At 56.7% G+C, this 19,090-nt stretch overlaps 4 protein-coding genes across 4 annotated transcripts; 2 read left to right on the forward strand and 2 right to left on the reverse strand.

The window, feature by feature from the left end:
* Positions 1-201: 201 nt before the first annotated feature.
* ACC1 (acetyl-CoA carboxylase ACC1) lies at positions 202-7,941 on the forward strand (the record flags this gene model as incomplete). The annotated part of the gene is made up of 15 exons (XM_076678274.1): positions 202-206; positions 276-379; positions 455-537; positions 646-664; positions 732-978; positions 1,054-1,451; positions 1,519-2,710; positions 2,777-2,939; positions 3,009-4,973; positions 5,048-6,511; positions 6,576-6,850; positions 6,928-7,001; positions 7,069-7,383; positions 7,456-7,519; positions 7,590-7,941. The coding sequence occupies 15 exons, from the start codon at positions 202-204 to the stop codon at positions 7,939-7,941; spliced, it is 6,720 nt and encodes a 2,239-aa protein (XP_076534534.1).
* A 370-nt stretch (positions 7,942-8,311) lies between these two features.
* Positions 8,312-10,129, reverse strand: JCM15063_001306 (uncharacterized protein; the record flags this gene model as incomplete). Its single annotated transcript, XM_076678275.1, has 4 exons — positions 8,312-8,620; positions 8,696-9,598; positions 9,665-10,033; positions 10,097-10,129. 4 exons carry the CDS (start codon positions 10,127-10,129, stop codon positions 8,312-8,314), a joined length of 1,614 nt encoding a protein of 537 aa, XP_076534535.1.
* A 209-nt stretch (positions 10,130-10,338) lies between these two features.
* On the forward strand, positions 10,339-15,477 carry PMC1 (calcium-transporting ATPase PMC1; the record flags this gene model as incomplete). The annotated part of the gene is made up of 12 exons (XM_076678276.1): positions 10,339-10,596; positions 10,843-11,681; positions 11,756-12,102; positions 12,177-12,429; positions 12,502-12,592; positions 12,663-13,570; positions 13,644-13,910; positions 13,981-14,501; positions 14,575-14,667; positions 14,736-15,113; positions 15,180-15,313; positions 15,388-15,477. The coding sequence occupies 12 exons, from the start codon at positions 10,339-10,341 to the stop codon at positions 15,475-15,477; spliced, it is 4,179 nt and encodes a 1,392-aa protein (XP_076534536.1).
* A 628-nt stretch (positions 15,478-16,105) lies between these two features.
* On the reverse strand, positions 16,106-18,922 carry POL4 (DNA-directed DNA polymerase IV; the record flags this gene model as incomplete). The annotated part of the gene is made up of 11 exons (XM_076678277.1): positions 16,106-16,134; positions 16,209-16,315; positions 16,389-16,656; positions 16,720-16,835; positions 16,899-17,103; positions 17,182-17,244; positions 17,312-17,375; positions 17,437-17,537; positions 17,605-17,820; positions 18,367-18,432; positions 18,508-18,922. The coding sequence occupies 11 exons, from the start codon at positions 18,920-18,922 to the stop codon at positions 16,106-16,108; spliced, it is 1,650 nt and encodes a 549-aa protein (XP_076534537.1).
* Between the last annotated feature and the right edge of the window lie 168 nt (positions 18,923-19,090).

Consider the following 19,090-nt stretch of genomic DNA (forward strand, 5'->3'; position numbering starts at 1 on the left):
GCCGTCTTCGCTCGTTCTCTCCTCACACTCGTCCACCCCACCGCACACCACCTTTCTCGCACACTTTAACGGGAGCTCTTTGCCTGAGCATCTCTTTACCTTATACGCAGCTCGTTTCCTTCTCTCTATCTCCCGTTCCTGTCTGTGCCCCTCGCCCGGGTTCCGCTCTTTCCCCCACTCCACCTTCACACCTCGCCCAACATGCCGTAAGTCGCTCCCGATCACAGGTCTTGCTCCTCTAGCTGACTGTGAACGCCTGTGTATTCGTTATTCAGCTTCTCGGGGAAGGTGGATGCGAACGGCAACGCTGCCGCAGTCTCGGAACCTCAAGACAACGAGGAGTTTGTCTGGGACCACTCCAAAGTGCAACACTTCATCGGTCAGCTGCTCTAGGTAGGTCGTACGTCGCATCCGGACAGTTTCACTGACGCGTGGCAGCGTTTGGGATTTTTAGGTGGAAACTCGCTAGAGGCAGCAGCTCCGTCCAAGGTTGCTGATTTCGTTCGTTCGCGAGGCGGACACACTGTCATCACCAAGGTAAGCCCTGCTCAGGATCCGATCTCACGTTCTGGGCGCGATGTAGAGCGCTGACGATCGTTGATTGACACCGCCTTCCCCAACCTCGCATTCAACCGTCTCGATCAGGTTCTCATCGCCAACAACGGTCAGTCCACTAGAGAGCCTGCTCGTTTCGAGGTGTCGCTGACTCGATCCCGCTCGGCTCATTCTAGGTATCGCTGCCGTCAAGGAGATCCGATCGGTCCGGAAATGGGCGTACGAGACCTTCGGTTCCGAACGCGCCGTCGAGTTCGTTGTCATGGCGACGCCCGAGGATCTCAAGGTCAACGCCGACTACATCAGGATGGCCGACCAGTACGTTGAAGTTCCAGGAGGAACCAACAACAACAACTACGCCAACGTCGACGTGATTGTCGATGTCGCCGAACGCGCTGGCGTTCACGCCGTCTGGGCTGGATGGTCAGTCGAGCACTTCTTCGAATTGTCACACGACGTGAACCGGAGCTGATTACGAGCAAATCGCCACTCCTGTAGGGGACACGCTTCCGAGAACCCTCGTCTCCCTGAATCCCTCGCCGCCTCGAAACACAAGATCGTCTTCATTGGTCCTCCTGGATCTGCCATGCGCTCGCTCGGAGACAAGATCTCCTCGACCATTGTCGCTCAATCTGCGCAAGTGCCCTGCATGGACTGGTCCGGAACCGGAGTCGACGAGACCATCCTTTCCGAGGACGGTTACGTGACCGTTGCAGACGACGTCTACCAGAAGGCTTGCGTTCACTCGGCCGAAGACGGTCTCATCAAGACGAGGAAGATTGGTTACCCCGTCATGATCAAAGCCTCTGAAGGAGGAGGAGGAAAGGGTATTCGCAAGGTTGAGAAGGAGGAGGACTTCACGCAAGCTTTCGGTGCCGTCTTGGCCGAGGTTCCTGGTGAGACTTCCTCCCCTAAAAAACGGACCGAATGGCTGCTGACGAGTCCGCTTGTTTCGATAAAAAGGTTCGCCCGTTTTCATCATGAAGCTCGCCGGTGCCGCTCGCCATCTCGAAGTCCAAGTTGTTGCCGATCAGTACGGAAACGCCATCTCGCTCTTCGGTCGTGATTGCTCGGTGCAACGTCGTCACCAGAAGATTATCGAAGAAGCCCCCGTCACCATTGCCGGCCCCGACAAGTTCGAAGAGATGGAGAAGGCTGCTGTTCGTCTCGCCAAGCTCGTCGGATACGTCTCTGCTGGTACCACCGAATTCCTGTACTCGGCCGCCGATGACAAGTTCGCTTTCCTCGAGCTCAACCCCCGTCTACAGGTCGAGCATCCCACGACCGAGATGGTCTCGGGTGTCAACTTGCCTGCTGCCCAGCTCCAGATTGCGATGGGTATCCCCCTCCACCGCATTCGCGACATCCGTACGCTCTACGGCAAGGCCCCTCACGGTCACTCGCCCATCGATTTCGACTTTGAGAACCCCGAGTCGGCTGCTACCCAACGCAAGCCTTCGCCCAAGGGTCACGTCGTTGCTGTCCGTATCACCGCCGAGAACCCCGATGCTGGTTTCAAGCCCTCGTCTGGAACCCTCCAGGAACTCAACTTCCGTTCGAGCACGAACGTCTGGGGATACTTCTCGGTCGGAACCGCCGGAGGACTTCACGAGTTTGCCGACTCGCAATTTGGTCACATTTTCGCGTACGGTTCGGACCGTTCCGAGTCGCGCAAGAACATGGTTGTCGCGCTCAAGGAATTGTCGATTCGAGGTGACTTCCGTACCACCGTTGAGTACCTCATCAAGTTGCTCGAAACCGAGGCGTTCGAGGAGAACACGATCACTACCGCCTGGCTCGACAACCTCATCTCGGCTCGTCTCACCGCTGAGCGACCCGACACGACTCTCGCGATCATCTGCGGAGCCGCGACCAAGGCTCACCTCGCTTCCGAGGCCAACATCGCCGAGTACAAGCGCATCCTCGAGAAGGGTCAATCGCCTGCGAAGGAACTCCTCGCGACCGTCGTTCCCCTCGAGTTCGTTCTCGAAGACGTCAAGTACCGCGCCACCGCGAGTCGCTCGTCGCCTACTTCGTGGAGCATCTACGTCAACGGTTCCTCTGTCAGTGTCGGCTTGAGGCCTCTCGCTGACGGTGGTCTCCTCGTCCTCCTCGACGGAAGGAGTTACACCTGTTACGCCAAGGAGGAAGTTGGGTCAGTCGCACATTCCTTGCAGCCTGCTGTTGCGACCGTTCACTGACCGTGCCGCATTTTGAGCAGTGCCCTTCGTCTCTCGATCGATTCGCGAACGGTCCTCATCGCGCAGGAGAACGACCCGACTCAGCTCCGCTCCCCTTCGCCTGGTAAACTCGTCCGATACTTCATCGAGTCTGGCGAGCACATCTCCAAGGGACAAGCCTACGCCGAGATTGAAGTCATGAAGGTGAGCGAACACGTCTTCCAGGCAGAGCATGTGAATGTCAAAAGACTGACGAGCCCTCGTGGTACCTAGATGATCATGCCTCTTGTCGCTGCCGAAGACGGTATCGCCCAATTCATCAAGCAGCCGGGAGCCACTCTCGAAGGTGGAGACATCATCGGTATCCTCTCGCTCGACGACCCCTCGCGCGTCCAGCACGCCAAGCCATTCGATGGACAGCTTCCCTCCCTCGGACTTCCTAGCATCGTCGGAACCAAGCCGCACCAGCGCTTCTCGTACCTCAAGGAAGTTCTCGGCAACATCCTCGCCGGTTACGACAACCAAGCGATCATGATGGCTTCGATCAAGGAGCTTGTCACCGTTCTCCGTAACCCCGAGCTCCCGTACGGCGAGGCCAACGCTGTCCTCTCGACTCTCTCGGGCCGTATCCCCGCCAAGCTCGAGGCTTCGCTCCGCCAATCGATCGACGCTGCCCACTCTGCTGGCGCCGAATTCCCTTCGGCCCGCTGCCGCAAGGCCATCGACTCGACCCTCGAGGACCTTCGTCCCAGCGAGGCGACCACCGTCCGCAACTTCCTTGTCGCGTTCGAGGATGTTGTCAACCGCTACCGAGCTGGACTCAAGCAACACGAGTGGTACACCATCGCGAGCGTCTTTGCCGCGTACCACCTCACCGAGCGACCCTTCTCTGGCCGCGATGACGATGTCGTCCTCGAGCTCCGTGACACCCACCGCGACAAGCTTGAGGAGGTCGTCAAACTGGTCCTCTCGCACTACAAGGCCGCATCGAAGAACTCCCTCGTCCTCGCCCTCCTCGAGCTCGTCAAAGAGTCCGATGCGCTTCCGCTTGTCGAGGCGACCTTTAGCTCTGTCCTCAAGGACCTCGCCGAGCTCGACTCGAAGGCCACGACCAAGGTTGCTCTCAAGGCCCGAGAGGTCCTCATCCACACTCAGCTTCCTTCGCTCGACGAGCGTCTCGTTCAGCTCGAGCAGATCCTCAAGGCTTCGGTCACTACGACCGCCTACGGAGAGGTTGCCTCGTCGGACCGATCGCCCAAGCACGAGATCCTCAAGGATGTCATCGACTCGCGCTTCACCGTCTTCGATGTCCTCCCTGGCTTCTTCCAGCACCAGGACCAATGGGTCGCTCTCGCTGCGCTCAACACCTATGTTCGCCGTGCCTACCGATCGTACAACGTTCTCTCGCTCGAGCACGTCGAGGCCGACCCGGCCGACCACGAGCCCGCGACCGTCGCCTGGTCGTTCCGCATGCGCAAGGCTTCGTCCGAGTCGCAGCCTCCTACGCCCTCGACTGGCCTCACCTCGCAACGCGCCGCTTCGTACTCCGACTTGACCTTCCTCCTCAACAACGCTCAGCAGGAGCCGATCCGCTACGGTGCCATGTTCGCTGTCAAGACCCTCGACGACTTTGACCAACAGATCGCGACCGTCTTGCGCCACTTCCCCGACAGCTCCAAGGGCAAGATTCACGCTGCTTCGGCCTCTTCGCAAGAACAGTGGAACGTCCTCAACGTCGCCCTCACCGTTCCCTCGAACGTCAACTCGGTCGACGAGGAGCAGCTCCGTGCCCGCTTCGCCGAGTACGTCAACGCCGCTTCGGACAAGCTCGACCGCCACGGCCTGCGACGCCTCACTCTCCTCGTTTGCCGCGAGGGTCAGTACCCTTCGTACTACACTCTCCGCAAGCAGGACGGTACTTGGAAGGAGCTCGAGACGATCCGCGACATCGAGCCTGCGCTCGCGTTCCAGCTTGAACTCGGACGTCTCTCGAACTTCCACCTCGAGCCCTGCCCCGCCGAGAACCGACAGATCCACATCTACTACGCGACTGCCAAGGGCAACTCGTCCGACTGCCGCTTCTTCGTGCGCGCGCTCGTCCGCCCCGGCCGTCTCCGCGGCAACATGAAGACTGCCGACTACCTCGTATCCGAGTCTGACCGCCTCGTTACCGATGTGCTCGACACCCTCGAGGTCGTCAGCGCTTCTCGTCGTGCTGCCGATGGTAACCACATCTCGGTTAGTTTGCTATGATTCCCCTTCCAGACAGTCGACGTTGATTTCGCTTACATTGCCTGTCCTGTCGAATCTAGCTCAACTTCCTCTACAGTCTTCGTCTCGATTTCGAGGAGGTTCAGACCGCCCTCGCCGGCTTCATCGACCGCCACGGCAAGCGATTCTGGCGTCTCCGCGTTACCGGTGCCGAGATCCGCATCGTTCTCGAGGACGCCCAAGGCAACATCACGCCCATCCGCGCCATCATCGAGAACGTGTCCGGATTCGTCGTCAAGTACGAGGCGTACCGCGAGGTTATGACCGACAAGGGAGAAGTCATCCTCAAGTCGATCGGCCCGCAAGGAGCGTTCCACCTCCAGCCTGTCAACTCGCCGTACCCGACCAAGGAGTGGCTCCAGCCCAAGCGATACAAGGCTCACGTTGTCGGCACCACGTACGCCTACGACTTCCCCGATCTCTTCCGTCAAGCGATCCGCAAGCAGTGGAAGGCCGTCGGCAAGACCGCTCCCACCGAGCCCCTTATCGCCAAAGAGCTCGTCCTCGACGAGTTTGGTCAGCCTCAGGAGGTCTCGCGTCCTCCTGGTACCAACAACATCGGTATGGTCGGATGGGTCTACACCGCGTTCACCCCCGAGGCTCCCAATGGTCGCCGTGTCGTCGTGATCGCGAACGACATCACCTTCAAGATCGGATCTTTCGGACCTGCCGAGGACCAGTACTTCTTCGCCGTCACTGAGCTCGCCCGCAAGCTCGGTCTCCCTCGCATCTACCTCTCGGCCAACTCGGGAGCTCGTCTTGGTATTGCCGAGGAGATCCTCGACATCTTCCAGGTTGCGTGGATCGACGCTTCGCGCCCCGAGAAGGGCTTCAAATACTTGTACCTCACTCCCGAGAAACTCGGCGAGTTGAAGAACAAGGGCGAGCAGTCCGTCATCACTCAAAAGATCGAGGAGAACGGCGAGGTTCGTTACCAGATCACCGACATCATCGGTCTCCAAGACGGTCTCGGAGTCGAGTCGCTCAAGGGATCCGGTTTGATCGCTGGTGAGACCTCGCGCGCGTACGACGACATCTTCACCATCACCCTCGTCACGGCTCGTTCGGTTGGTATCGGTGCCTACCTCGTCCGTCTCGGACAACGTGCCGTCCAAGTCGAGGGCCAGCCCATCATCCTCACCGGTGCTGGCGCGCTCAACAAGGTCCTCGGTCGCGAGGTCTACTCGTCCAACTTGCAGCTCGGAGGCACCCAGATCATGTACAAGAACGGTGTGTCGCACCTTACCGCCGCGAACGACCTCGAGGGTGTCCTCAGTATCGTCCGATGGCTCGCGTACGTTCCCGAATCGCGCGGAGCGCCTCTCCCGATCCTTCCCTCCGTCGACCACTGGGATCGATCGATCGACTACACGCCGATCAAGGGCGCGTACGACCCCCGCTGGTTCCTTGCCGGAAAGACCGACGAGACCGACGGCAAGTGGCTCAGCGGTTTCTTCGACAAGGGTTCGTTCCAGGAGACTCTCTCTGGATGGGCACAGACTGTCGTAAGCTCTCTTGCCTGCTCTCCTATCGTTGTCCTGCGCCTCACACCATCGATCATTTAACCAGGTCGTTGGTCGCGCTCGCCTTGGAGGTATCCCCATCGGTGCCATCGCTGTTGAGACCCGTACTGTCGAGCGTGTTGTCCCCGCCGACCCTGCCAACCCGACCTCGATGGAGCAGAAGATCATGGAGGCTGGTCAAGTTTGGTACCCCAACTCGGCGTTCAAGACTGGTCAGGCCATCGCCGACTTGAACCGCGAAGGTCTTCCTCTCATCATCTTCGCCAACTGGCGTGGATTCTCGGGAGGACAGCAAGACATGTTCGACGAGGTTCTCAAGCGGCAAGTCCCCTCCCCGACTGTTCTCCAGTGTCTTCGCGCTCTCGTAGCTGATCAATCTCTCGCTTCGGTCCTTACAGTGGTTCGCTCATTGTCGATGGTCTCTCTGCCTACAAGCAACCCGTCTTTGTCTACATCGTGCCGAACGGAGAACGTGCGTTGCCCCTGAGACGCTTCGAGATCGTTGCGATTTTATACTGAATCCCCTCCTATTCCTGCAGTCCGTGGTGGTGCCTGGGTCGTTCTCGACCCCTCGATCAACGCCAACGGCATGATGGAGATGTACGCCGACGAGACGGCCCGTGCTGGTGTCCTCGAGCCCGAGGGTATCGTCGAGATCAAGCTTCGCAAGGACAAGCTCCTCGCGATGATGGACCGCCTCGACCCTACCTACCACTCGCTCAAGGTCAAGAGCACCGACGCTTCGCTCTCGGCTGCCGATGCCGCTGCCGCCAAGGCCGAACTTGCCTCGCGCGAGAAGATCTTGTACCCGCTCTACTCCCAAGTCGCGCTTCAAATCGCCGACAGTCACGATCGTGAGCCGCTTTATCTGAACCTCGCCCATTCTCTGTGTACGTTACTGACTGCTACTTCTTCTTGCAATCCAGGCGCTGGTCGCATGAAGGCCAAGGGAACCATCTCCCGCAGTCTCGTCTGGGAAGAGTCTCGTCGGTAAGTCTGCACACAGGCATTCCAGCGTCTCTCGGTGACAGCTAGACTGACACTCTGCTATTTCGCTTAGCTACTTCTACTGGCGTCTCCGCCGCCGTCTCGCCGAGGAGGACGGTCTCCGTCGCCTCGCTGCCGCTGACGCCGCTCTCTCCCGTCAAGCCCGCCTCGACATTGTCAACAGCGTCCTTGCGGCCGATGTCGATGCCTCGAACGACCAAGCGGTCGCGTCGGCGCTCGAGAAGGGACAGTCGGACCTCCTGTCGCGCGTCAAGTCGGCTCGTACTCACTCGCTCGCTCAATCGGTTGCCGACATGCTCGCGAACGGAGACTCGGCTGCGATCCTCGAGGGACTCAAGCAAGCCAAGGGTGACCAACTCTCGGCTGAACACCTTGCGCTCCTCACCCAGATCCTCTCTGCTTAGAGAGACAGAAAAAATAGAATCGAGTATTTCCCCTCTCGTTTTGTTTTTCTTTTCTGCGCAACGCGCCTTCTCTACCTTTCAACCTCGTCTCGTCTTAAGCAGTGCCCCCTTCTTTTACACCTCTCATTTTCTCTTGGTTTCGTGGTTTTCTCCAGGGTTTCTCTCTCTTTCTCCCTCGCAGTCTCTCCTTAGAACTTCTCCTTTTGGATCGGAAACAGCCTTCCAATAAAATCGTGTACCTAGTCTTTTGCCTCTGAAATATCGTCTGTCTCTCACGCAACAATCTCGGTCCCAAAGTCGCGAAAGAAAAGAGAGAGCTCTAGATGCGATTGAGCAGGAAATACGACAGACCACGATGCGATTTCTCTCTTTATTCGAGGTCACCAACCTGCCACGTCTCGATCCCTCCCGTCCCATGATCTCCCAGAGAAGGCCACTTGGCTTCCACTCGATCGAATCCAACCAATTCGCTCATGCCGCACGGACGATAGATCCAAATCTCTCCTTTTGAGAAGTGCGAGAGATCATACGTGCGTGCAGTTGGGATCTGTCCGAGAGATTGTTCAACCACCGTGAGGCAAGTGAGTGATGAAGGGGCGTAAGGAGCTGGATCCGAGAGTGAGGGTGAAGGTTCTGGTAAAGAGGTTGGAGATCCCGTTCCAACAATGATGGCTGTATGCTGTAGTAACAAAATCCGAACAAGAGTGGGGGTCAACTCATGAGAACTCTCGAAAGAAAGAAAAAAGGGGCGTACATCAGGATCGCCGAGAATTGAATAGCTGCCGTTCGGCGCACCCGCTTCGCGAATCGTGACTGATCTCCATTCGACAATGTCTCCTTCTCGAACGTACAATTCACCTCCGAACCATTGTCCATGACTTGGATCTTGCGCGTTCGCCCAGTACAAGAGTTGACCATGCGTACGACCTATACTGACAAACGGTTTCAAGTTGGAGTGATCTAGTTCGTTCGCGACTGTCTTGAGCGCTTCATGTGCGAGGTCCCAACATTCTCCTCTCGCGATTGGACCTTGGTTCGAAACCGCGTGTCGAGCGAATTGAGCGATTCGAGGTCCATACAGTTCGTGCGCGTGATACAACCTTGCTCCATCCCAAGGAGACGGTCTCGGTCTGTACCTCGCTTCGCGTCGTAGAGAATCAAGTAACCGGTTCGGATCGGGGTCAAGTGTGACATCCCACGAGATGCGGTACCACGCAGCACTGGCATCTCCAAACAGAGTCATACCGACAAACTGTTTCGACGAGTTGCGTTGTTGCCACGAGAAGGAGGATTGGTGATCACTGCGACGTTGCAATGGTGGGGGCATCGGATTCGCAGGATCGGTAAACCAGGGCGTTGAGAACGGATGCGACTCGATCCAGTCGGAAAGCGCGAGCGCTGCGCACGAGTATGGATCTTCTCGAGGTGGGTACGACGGCAGAGAGACGGTCGAAGAGGAGGGAGTTGAAGGGACGGCGGTCTGAGGTCGAGTCGCAAGAGGAGCGGTTGGAGCAGCTGGAAGAGGCAAGACGCGCTCAAGCCCAAGCGGAATGGACTCCTTCGGTGCAAGGGTTCTCGGTCTTGTCACTTGCACTTGATCTACTTCTCGCTTTGAATCGGTCTCGGTGGCTTGTACCGATAAGCGGGAATTGAAGAACTGGCCGAATCAAGAGCTTAGTAATGAGCGATCGAAGGAGCGAATTTTGCCGTGGAGGCAGCTCACGAGGTCGAGTGCGGCAAACATGCTCGCCTTGTCTCGCTCGTCATAACGACTGAACGGTTTCGCGGCATTCTGCGCAGTGGGAGCAGCGGGATGCAGGCCAAGCGGGGTCGCGGTAACTGGCGTCGCAGCGAGGCGGGACGCGGGTCGTATTTCATGTGCGCCGAGAGATGTTGTCGAGGCTGTGCGGCTTGGTGGAGGTAGCCGAGGCGGAGGTGCGTCGCCTGTTGGGCGCGGAGTCGGAGGAGTGGACCTCGTCGCCGAAGAGTGCGCACTGCTACCGCTCGAGAGGGGTGGTCTCGTAGGAGTATACTTTGAGCTGCTCGAGGTCAAGGCGTGCGATTTTTCCTTTGCAGTCGATGCGGCAGCTTCCTGTGGGCGGTGGACGAGTTGGTGAAGAGGCGGTGCAAAGGATCAGTGAAAGCCACGACGTACTGCTTTGGCGCGAAGTTCTGCAAACGAAGGCATCTCGTCGAGAGGCGGTGCCGTTCGGACGAGATTTGTTTGCGCGAGACGGGGAAGAGTGCGCTGATGCGGTGCAAATCGAATCGAGGCGCCGCACGTACGCCAAGACAATTTTCTTGAGCGCTCGTGCGCCTCCCGTTTCCCTCTCCCGTTGCTTTGCTTCTTTCAGCTCTTTCACGGTACTGTGGCTCATTCGACTCGAGTGAATCGCAATGGCAGACAGTCACCTGCCGCCTGCGATCCCGTCGATTGCGCTCTCGCCCGCCCCTCGAGCCGCTCACGATGAACCCGACTCGCCGTCACGCCACTCGCCCCAAGGCACAACCACGAGCTCGTACCCGTTTCTGTCAACTCCAACGCCTACGAGCCCACCCTCCGAGACGAGCGACGTGAATCCGCCCTCGCCGTCGCTCTCGACTGAGCCGCTCTTCCCCCACAAGACCTCGACTGCGCTGCGGGACAACCTCGACGTGAGTCTTATCCATCTGCTGTTCCGTTTTCCTCTTGCTCGTAGTCTGCCGAGGACGGTACTTTGCACGTCAAGCGATAGCACCGCCTTTGAGAGCGCGTGGATCCCGCGCGGGCAAGGCTTGGCGGCAATTTTGCCTTTTTCCCCCTTGCGACTTGCGATTCGCGCCTGCTCATCGTACCGCCCTCACCCAATCGTCGCACCGCAACTCGCTGACCCGGCTCCGCTCTATTGTTTCTCGCATTAGCCCGACGGGACGCGCCGGCAAATGGAGCGGCGACACGGGCGCCGGCCTTCGCACTCGCCCTCGTTCGCCTCCACTGTCGCCGATAGCGCATCGTCCGACTCGCACGACGATCGCCGCGCATCCACCGCCGCGCCGATCGACCTCGAGAAGGGCACCCGGTCTGCCGACGAGAACCGCCGCCTCGAGCGAGACGCCGCCATCACCGACACGGAAGCCGACTTGCACCTCCCCGGCCAGCGCAAAAAGTTCCTCGGCATCCCTCTGCCATGGACCGGACGCGCTAAATCGACGAACGACGACGATGGCGCCGAATCGCCCGCCGCGTCGATGCAGATTGTCGACCCAGCTCCCGACCAGATGGGCCCGTTCTCGCGCGAGTTTGTCCCGTCGTCCCTGTACAACCTGATCGACCCCAAGTCGCTCTCTCACCTCGAGACCCTTGGTGGCACTTCGGGACTTCTCGAGGGACTTCGCACCGACCCACGCACCGGCTTGACGGATGGCGAAGAGGGCGATCGTACCCGCGTCTATGGCGAGAACCGCGTCCCATCAAAGAAGCCAAAGTCTTTCCTCCAACTGTGTTGGGCCGCCTATACCGACAAAGTCCTCATCATCCTGTCCGTCGCCGCCGTCGTTTCGCTCGCACTCGGTCTCTACCAAGATCTGGGTACTCCCCCTGACACCTTCCCATCCAATGCGTGTCCCGAAACCCCGGGAGTCTGCACACTCCCCCAAGTCGATTGGGTTGAGGGAGTTGCCATCACGATTGCTATCCTCGTCGTCGTCTTGATCGGTTCTCTCAACGATTGGCAGAAAGAACGTCAATTCCAGAAGCTCAAGTACGGTTGAACCCCACACCTCGTTCTCTCTCTTGATCGTCCGAGCTGATGCGCCCTGCGTCCACTCCTCACAGCGCGCAGAAGGAAGCGAGAAATGTCAAGGTCCTCCGTTCCGGTTCCGAGAAGCTCATGTCGGTCTACGATGTGCTCGTCGGCGACATCCTCTTCCTCGAACCGGGAGAGATCATCCCCGTCGACGGCGTCTTCCTGTCTGGTCACAACATCCGCTGTGACGAGTCTGGCGCGACCGGTGAATCCGACGCAGTTCGGAAAGCTCCGTTCGAAGAGATTCAGGCGGGCGGAGAGGCGATGAAAAAAGTCGACCCGTTCCTCATCTCGGGCAGCAAAGTCCTTGAAGGCGTTGGCAAGTATGTCGTTACTGGAGTTGGCAGGAACTCGTTCCATGGTCGAATCATGATGTGTGAGTCCCCAGTGGAGTCCATTTTACCTGGAACACTGTAGAGCCTCACGCTGACTCGGGCGCACGACCCGCAGCTTTGCAAGGAGACGCACAGGATACTCCTCTTCAAATCAAGCTGAACCACCTCGCCGAACTCATTGCCAAACTCGGTTCCGCCGCCGGTCTCGTCCTCTTTGCGGCGCTCATGATCCGCTTCTTTGTCGGTCTCAAGCAGGACCCGGATCGATCTGCCAACGACAAGGCTCAGAATTTCATCCAGATTCTCATTATCTCGGTCACTGTCGTCGTTGTCGCCGTTCCCGAGGGTCTGCCCCTTGCCGTCACGCTGTCAGTCCACTCCTTGCATGGGTCACAGTGACACTGGCTAAACTGATCTTGTTTGCGCCTCGCATTTGACAGTGCTCTCGCGTTCGCCACACGTCGCATGACCAAGATGAACCTCCTCGTCCGTGTCCTCGGAGCTTGCGAAACGATGGCAAATGCTACTTGCGTAAGGGGACTCTTCATGGTTGTCAAACCCACCGGCTAATTCTGACATGTGTCAATCGAAACCGTCTCAGGTCTGCACCGACAAGACCGGTACTCTCACCACGAACAAGATGACTGTCGTTGCGGGTTCGATCGGAGTTCACCTCAAATTCGCCGACCGACTCGCCGAGAACTCGAAGCGCACGAACGCAAACGATGACCGAGATCCCGAAACAATCACGAACGAAGACTTGTCTTCCGACGCGACCGCCGATGCCGCCCAGACGGCTCGACGCGAGGGCCGACTCGACTTCCCAACCGAGATGCACGATATCAATTCGCACGTCACTCCAGCACTCGCGAAACTGCTCAACGACTCGATCGTGATCAACTCGACCGCGTTCGAAGGCACTGACGAGACGGGCGCCGAAGGAGGATTCGTCGGTTCCAAAACCGAAACTGCCCTCATGGCGTTTGGACAAAAGATGGGCTGGGCACACTACAAATCCGTCAGGGAGAACGCCAAAATCGTTCAAATGATCCCTTTCTCGTCCGAACGCAAGTCGATGGGAGTCGTCGTCGAACTCGAAGGTGGCAAAGGGTACCGATTGTTGCTCAAGGGTGCTTCCGAAGTACTCGCCAAGGCTTCCACACGTCACGTAGTCGTCGAGGAGAACCGAGGAGAATCGAATGATACCGATGAGTCGGCCGACATCCCGACCGCTGAATTCACCGAAGAAACGAGATCGAACATCTCGCGTACAATCATCTTTTACGCGTGTCAATCATTGCGCACGATCGCTCTCTGCTCGAAGGATTTCCCGTCTTGGCCACCACCTGGCATTCACGCAAACGACGAAGGCAATGTTGACTTTGCTGACTTGTTCACCGACTTGACCCTCATCGCCGTCACTGCCATCGAAGACCCGCTCCGAGAAGGTGTCGCCGCAGCAGTCGCGACCTGTCAGAAAGCTGGTGTCATGGTCAAGATGTGTACTGGGTGAGCGCTCGAATCCCTCTATACCCGAATTTCTCTTTTGCAAACGCGGTGAACTGACGAGCATTTATCGCAGTGACAATGTCTTGACTGCTCGTTCAATCGCCACTCAGTGCGGAATCTTCTCGAAAGGAGGCATCATCATGGAGGGACCCGTGTTCCGCAAACTTACTCAACAGCAACGGCTCGAGATCGTTCAGAACCTTCAAGTCCTCGCACGATCTTCGCCAGAAGACAAGAAGGTCCTCGTCGAGACGCTACAATCTCTAGGAGAAGTCGTGGGTGTCACGGGTGACGGAACGAATGACGGACCGGCGCTCAAGACTGCCAACGTGGGATTCTCGTAAGTTCTGGTATCTCGATTTCGGCCATCGCGAACAACCTGATTGATGTCATTCGTCGCCTCCTCTCAGAATGGGTATCGCCGGAACCGAAGTTGCGAAAGAAGCGTCCGACATTATCGTCATGGATGACAACTTTGCATCGCTCGTGTCGGCCATCATGTGGGGTCGTTGTGTCAACGACGCTGTGCGCAAGTTCCTCCAGTTTCAACTGTCGGTCAACATTTGTGCCGTCGTCATCACGTTCATTACGGCGGTCGCTTCGGCCGAGGAGGAATCGGTCCTGACGGCGGTACAACTGCTGTGGGTCAATCTCATCATGGACACGTTTGCCGCCCTTGCCCTCGCGACCGATCCTGCCGACCCGGAATCACTCGACCGCAAGCCGGACCGCAAGTCGGCCCCTTTGATCAACATGGAAATGTGGAAAATGATCATTGGACAAGCGATCTACAAGACGGTGCCGGCGCTGGTCCTACACTTTGCGGGCAAGCAAATTCTCGGACTCGATGCGGCCGACGAAGCGACTCGGATCGAACAGACGAACGAGTTGAACACCCTCGTCTTCAACGCCTTCGTCTTTTCGCAAATCTGTGAGGACTTGCTTTTCGCTACATTTTCCTCAGCTTTTCTATTTCCAGGGTGCTGATCTGTGCCTGTGTACAGTCAATATGATCAATTGCCGTCGTCTCGATCGCCATTACAACATTTTCACTCGCATGTTTCGCAACCCCTACCTGCTCGTGATCCTTGCCATCAGTGAGTCTCTATCTCATCTTTCGAGTCGATCGAGAAGACTGACTCGAGCTGCTTCTTCTTCCGTGCAGTGATCGGTGGCCAGGCAATCATTGTCAACTTTGGCGGAGCCGCGTTCCAAGTCACGCGTATCAACGGCCGGGATTGGGCAATTAGTATCATCATTGGTCTGATCGCGATCCCGTGGGGCGCGTTCATCCGAAGCATTCCTACCGAACCCCTCGAACGCTGGGCGATCAAAGCGCGCATCTACCCCGACCCGAACGCCGAACTGCCCATGGTCGTCAGCGAAATCGAGGAGAAGAAGTGGAGCGGAGGAATCCAAAAGACGATTGACAACCTTCAGACCTACTCGACGATCCGAGGCGGTCGTCTTCGCGCGTCGTCGATCATTCGCAAGTCCCGCACGCGTCAACTCCGCGAAGCCAATATTTCTCCTACCCATCTCAGTTAGCTCGTCTCTCGGTGTCGAATTCAGAACGACACAAAACTGACAGACTATTTTTCGTGTGCAGTGGCCATGGTGCCTTCTCTGGTCTTGGGTTCCGTTGGAGGTGGATGGAGACCCGAAGGTTCGCTCAACGATCCCGCCGCTCACGACCCCAGTGCTTCCTCGATGCATCTTTACGAGAATGGTCAAGGTCAAATGGTACGCCTCTTCGCCTCTTCTCATTCCGCACCCTAGAAAAGCGCAACGAAATCTCATTCTCTCTCTCTTGATAGGCCACTTCGCCTCGAGCGAGTCACTCTCGCTCACCTTCCATGTCGAAGCCTCTCGCGACCATCGTTCAGGGTCAAGAGCTTCAACACTAGAATTTCAGAAAGAAAAGAAAATCCAAATCACCTCGAGTCTCGCCGTCGTGCATCCGGCCTGCCCTCCCTGTCACCAACTATTTCCGTTGCCCTTCATTCATGGGTCATAATCATCTGTCTCTACTAATTCTGCCACACCTATCAAGTCGGCACCAACCCCTTGTATCACTAAAGTTTTCTCCTGGGAATCTTCCCATGTCACCTACTATAGATTCCGTTTTGGATCTCAAACCTTTTACCTTCGTCGTCTAGCTTGTGCTTTGATCAGTTTTTGGTTTGCCTCGCAACTTCGGACGCATTTTCCTGCTCTCTGTGCGTGTTCTCTCTAGTCCTCGTGGACCTAGAAGGGGTTCTTTGATCTGCTGCCATGAGAGATGAGACTGGTAAAAGTTTTCTCCGCTCGGAACGAGCCAAGTCTATCGAGCGAGTCTCACTCGCTAAACGTAAACGCGGATAATCGGGCTGAAGCCTAGTCCTCGTCTAACAATGAAATGAAACCAGACTCGAGCTATAACTTCCATGCGCATGCGATATGTTTTATATTGATACGACAACAGAATGAGAATGCGACAATAGGGAGGAAAGGGGGAGCAATGCATCACAAGAATCAAAGATGTCCGTCTGGCTATCAAGGGTCCGAGTTTCGCATTTCTGGTGCTGCTCATCATTGACGACAGAACTGTCAACTCTTGGGCAAGAGTCGTTTGAGTGGGGGTCTTGAGAGCACTTACGAATCCATTTCAGTTTCAATGCTCGAAACACGTCCTTCTCGGTCATGGTACGAACAATGTCGCCCGTTGTTCGGTTCCGCAATGCTCCAGAATCGAATTTGTATCCCCTGATTGACGATAAATGTCGAATGTTGGAATTCTCGAGAAAAAGGTATACGAGAAGATGAGACTAGTACTGACAAGTGTTCCGCATGAATGCGCAAGTCTCGCTCAAACTGAGTTCCTCCGGTCCACCCGACGAGGGCACTTCCCCAATTGTCCCAAGCTGCGACGATGAGATCGACACGTCGATAGTAATCGCGTTTGCGAGTGGTACCGTTCGCGGGATGCTTGAAGATGATGAGCGCTTTGTCAAGCGAGTCGAACGACGAAGCGCGCTTGTTTGCTCGGGTCGTTCGCAAAGTCGCAGGTTGCGAGAAAGTCAAGACACCATTCGGAGGGATGAGGCCTTTTTATTTGGGAGTGTGAGCTCTGGACTTGTTGGAGAATGATGCCGGCGGTAGAAGCTTACCTTTCACCTCGAGCCTATGCACTAGTCTACGGAGAATGCCGCGTTCTTTCCCATCTTGGTGAGGATACGTAATGAGGATGTCGACATCGTTCGATGCGGTCTTGCCTCTCCGATAGCTGTTGCACCTCGCGATGATCAGCACGAACACTCTGTTTGAACATTCAGGAAGACCAACTGACCCTCCACAGAGCACAGTGTACGCTCCTGGTTCTATTCGGTCCAGCTGTATCCGCACAAATTCATGGATGCTCTCGACTTCACGGCGTGGGATCTTCTCCTGAATATCGTCGTGATATCGGAACTCTTTCTCCCACTTGCCAGTGCTCCGCAGTTGTTCGGCGGAGCGGAACCCTTCCTGGTACAATTCTTTCGCTCTCGTGTGACCTGTCAAGCGAGGGGGAAGTTCAGTCAAGTCGTCGGAACCGGCTCGACAAGATAGACAAGAGCAAATTGTGCGCGAACCAACGCCATGTACCGTCATCAAGGACGTGAGCGCAATGAAGCGCTCATTCCGCAGAACTTCAACTGATAGCGAGCCTCTGCAAGGGTCAGGAGCTGCAGGAGCAGAGAAGCAGTCGGAGCTCGAGCTGACCCGCTTCTTTGATTTGTCCCGTCGCAATGAATTCGTCAATCTTGATGGCAAGTTTCGCTCCGATCTGCTCAGAGCGACGAGTCCCTGTTACTTGTAAGGTACGGCGAACCGGGCAAGTGTCGTACCTTGTTGATTTGCCGCGCTTCCTGACCTGAAGCGATTACGAACGGGGTCGCAATGATTGCCGAAAGTGCTGTCGAATACGAGATTGCTTCGGGACTCTGCGCTGTGCAAACTCAAGATCCATTTCGTCTCAATATCCCACCTTGGAGAGTGAGAAGCAACAGACGTACAGCCGAATTCCGCGAATCGGTAATCGCGCAGGGGTCTCAGGGCGTCGACCAGAGCCTGATTCACACACGGTCGCGGAGAGAACCTCATGCATGCCAGCGGCGGTACGACTGGACGGGCGAGTGGAAGCGAAGTGGTCGAATCGGGAGACTTGATCGGCGAAAGTGGAGGACGCGGTTCCGGAGAGATCGAGAAGCGGCTTGCAGTCGAGGACGACTCTGACGAGTCATGGCCATTCATGAGCACCAAACGCTGTAGCAGGAAAGTAGTAGAGCGTCGAAGGGCCGATGGAGATTCGGGTCACAGGTAGATGGTCAATGTCAAATCATGCACGTGACGTTGACATCATTTCGGAATCTGTTTGCGCTGGGACCCGCGACCTTCCCGAATAACAATCGACAAGAACCGAGAATTCAAAGCTAAGTAGGGAAGGTAGCGACCAAGCGTGTAGACCTCGGACGGGGATACAACACGCCCCCGGACAAGCGAAGCTTTGCAAATGATAGTACAACAATATACGGATGCGCAATGAGTCGCTGGTCGATGCCGACGAGATGCCGCCGTCTAAAAGCCTGTAGCGCGGGGTGGGAGACAGACAAGAGAGAAAAGAATGTCAGCGAGCATGTTCACCTGGGCTCAAGACGCCTTCTAGACTCACAGCACTCGCAATCGAACGGACAAAGCTCGGTATCTGCGATCCATTGGTGTCAAAGTAGCCGGGGTCAGCCGTGGTATGAAGAACACTGGCAAAGAAATATACGAACCGCCGCCGAGACCGATTTTGAGTTCTGCCGTATCGTAGATGGGCAGGCCATCCTCCGTCTTCTTCCCTGTGGGAATTGGAGGCATTATCAGTGAGATGGTATGCTGACGTCTTCAAAGGCTCCGAGGCCTGGCAGACTTACTGGTACCCCGACTGTCCCGGAAGCGTTGTTCCTCCTCTGCCGCTTTCTTCTCCTCATCCGTCATGTCCTTGGCTTTCTTTATCGATTGAGCCGCTGCAGGCTTGTACGCCTCGATCGCACTGGACGTGTCGACCACAGTTTCGGGTGCCTTCTTGGGCACAGGTTGAACGACCGTTCCTTCCGACTGAGCTTCTTCGTCTACGACATGCGCTGCCTTGGCTTTGCCCTTCTTGTCCTTCTTCTTCTGCTTCGTGCTTGTAGCTTGAGCTGCAGCCTCGAGCGTTGCAGAGGTAGGTTTCGGTTTCTTCGCAAAGATGTCGTCGATCTCGCTCGCAGCCGGACGTTTCTTGGTTTGCGAGGCGCTTGTAACGCCGGCGTCGACTTTGCTTTTTGGTGGCTGCGCTTTCTGAGCCATGGCGAGGTGTCAGCAGATCGAACGCTGTGCACGACAAATGCAGGCAATGACTTTCTGTCCGTCTCGCGTCCCATTTTCTGTGCAGGTCGAGGAGTGTCTGGCTTAGGTTAGTACAAATAGCCCGTTTGAGTCATGGTAAACATTGAAATTTTCATGACAGAGCCTCTA

Source organism: Sporobolomyces koalae (assembly GCF_050403365.1).
Source record: "Sporobolomyces koalae JCM15063 DNA, S_koalae_JCM15063T_v1_ctg13, whole genome shotgun sequence".
In the NCBI taxonomy this organism is placed as follows: Eukaryota; Fungi; Basidiomycota; class Microbotryomycetes; order Sporidiobolales; family Sporidiobolaceae; genus Sporobolomyces; species Sporobolomyces koalae.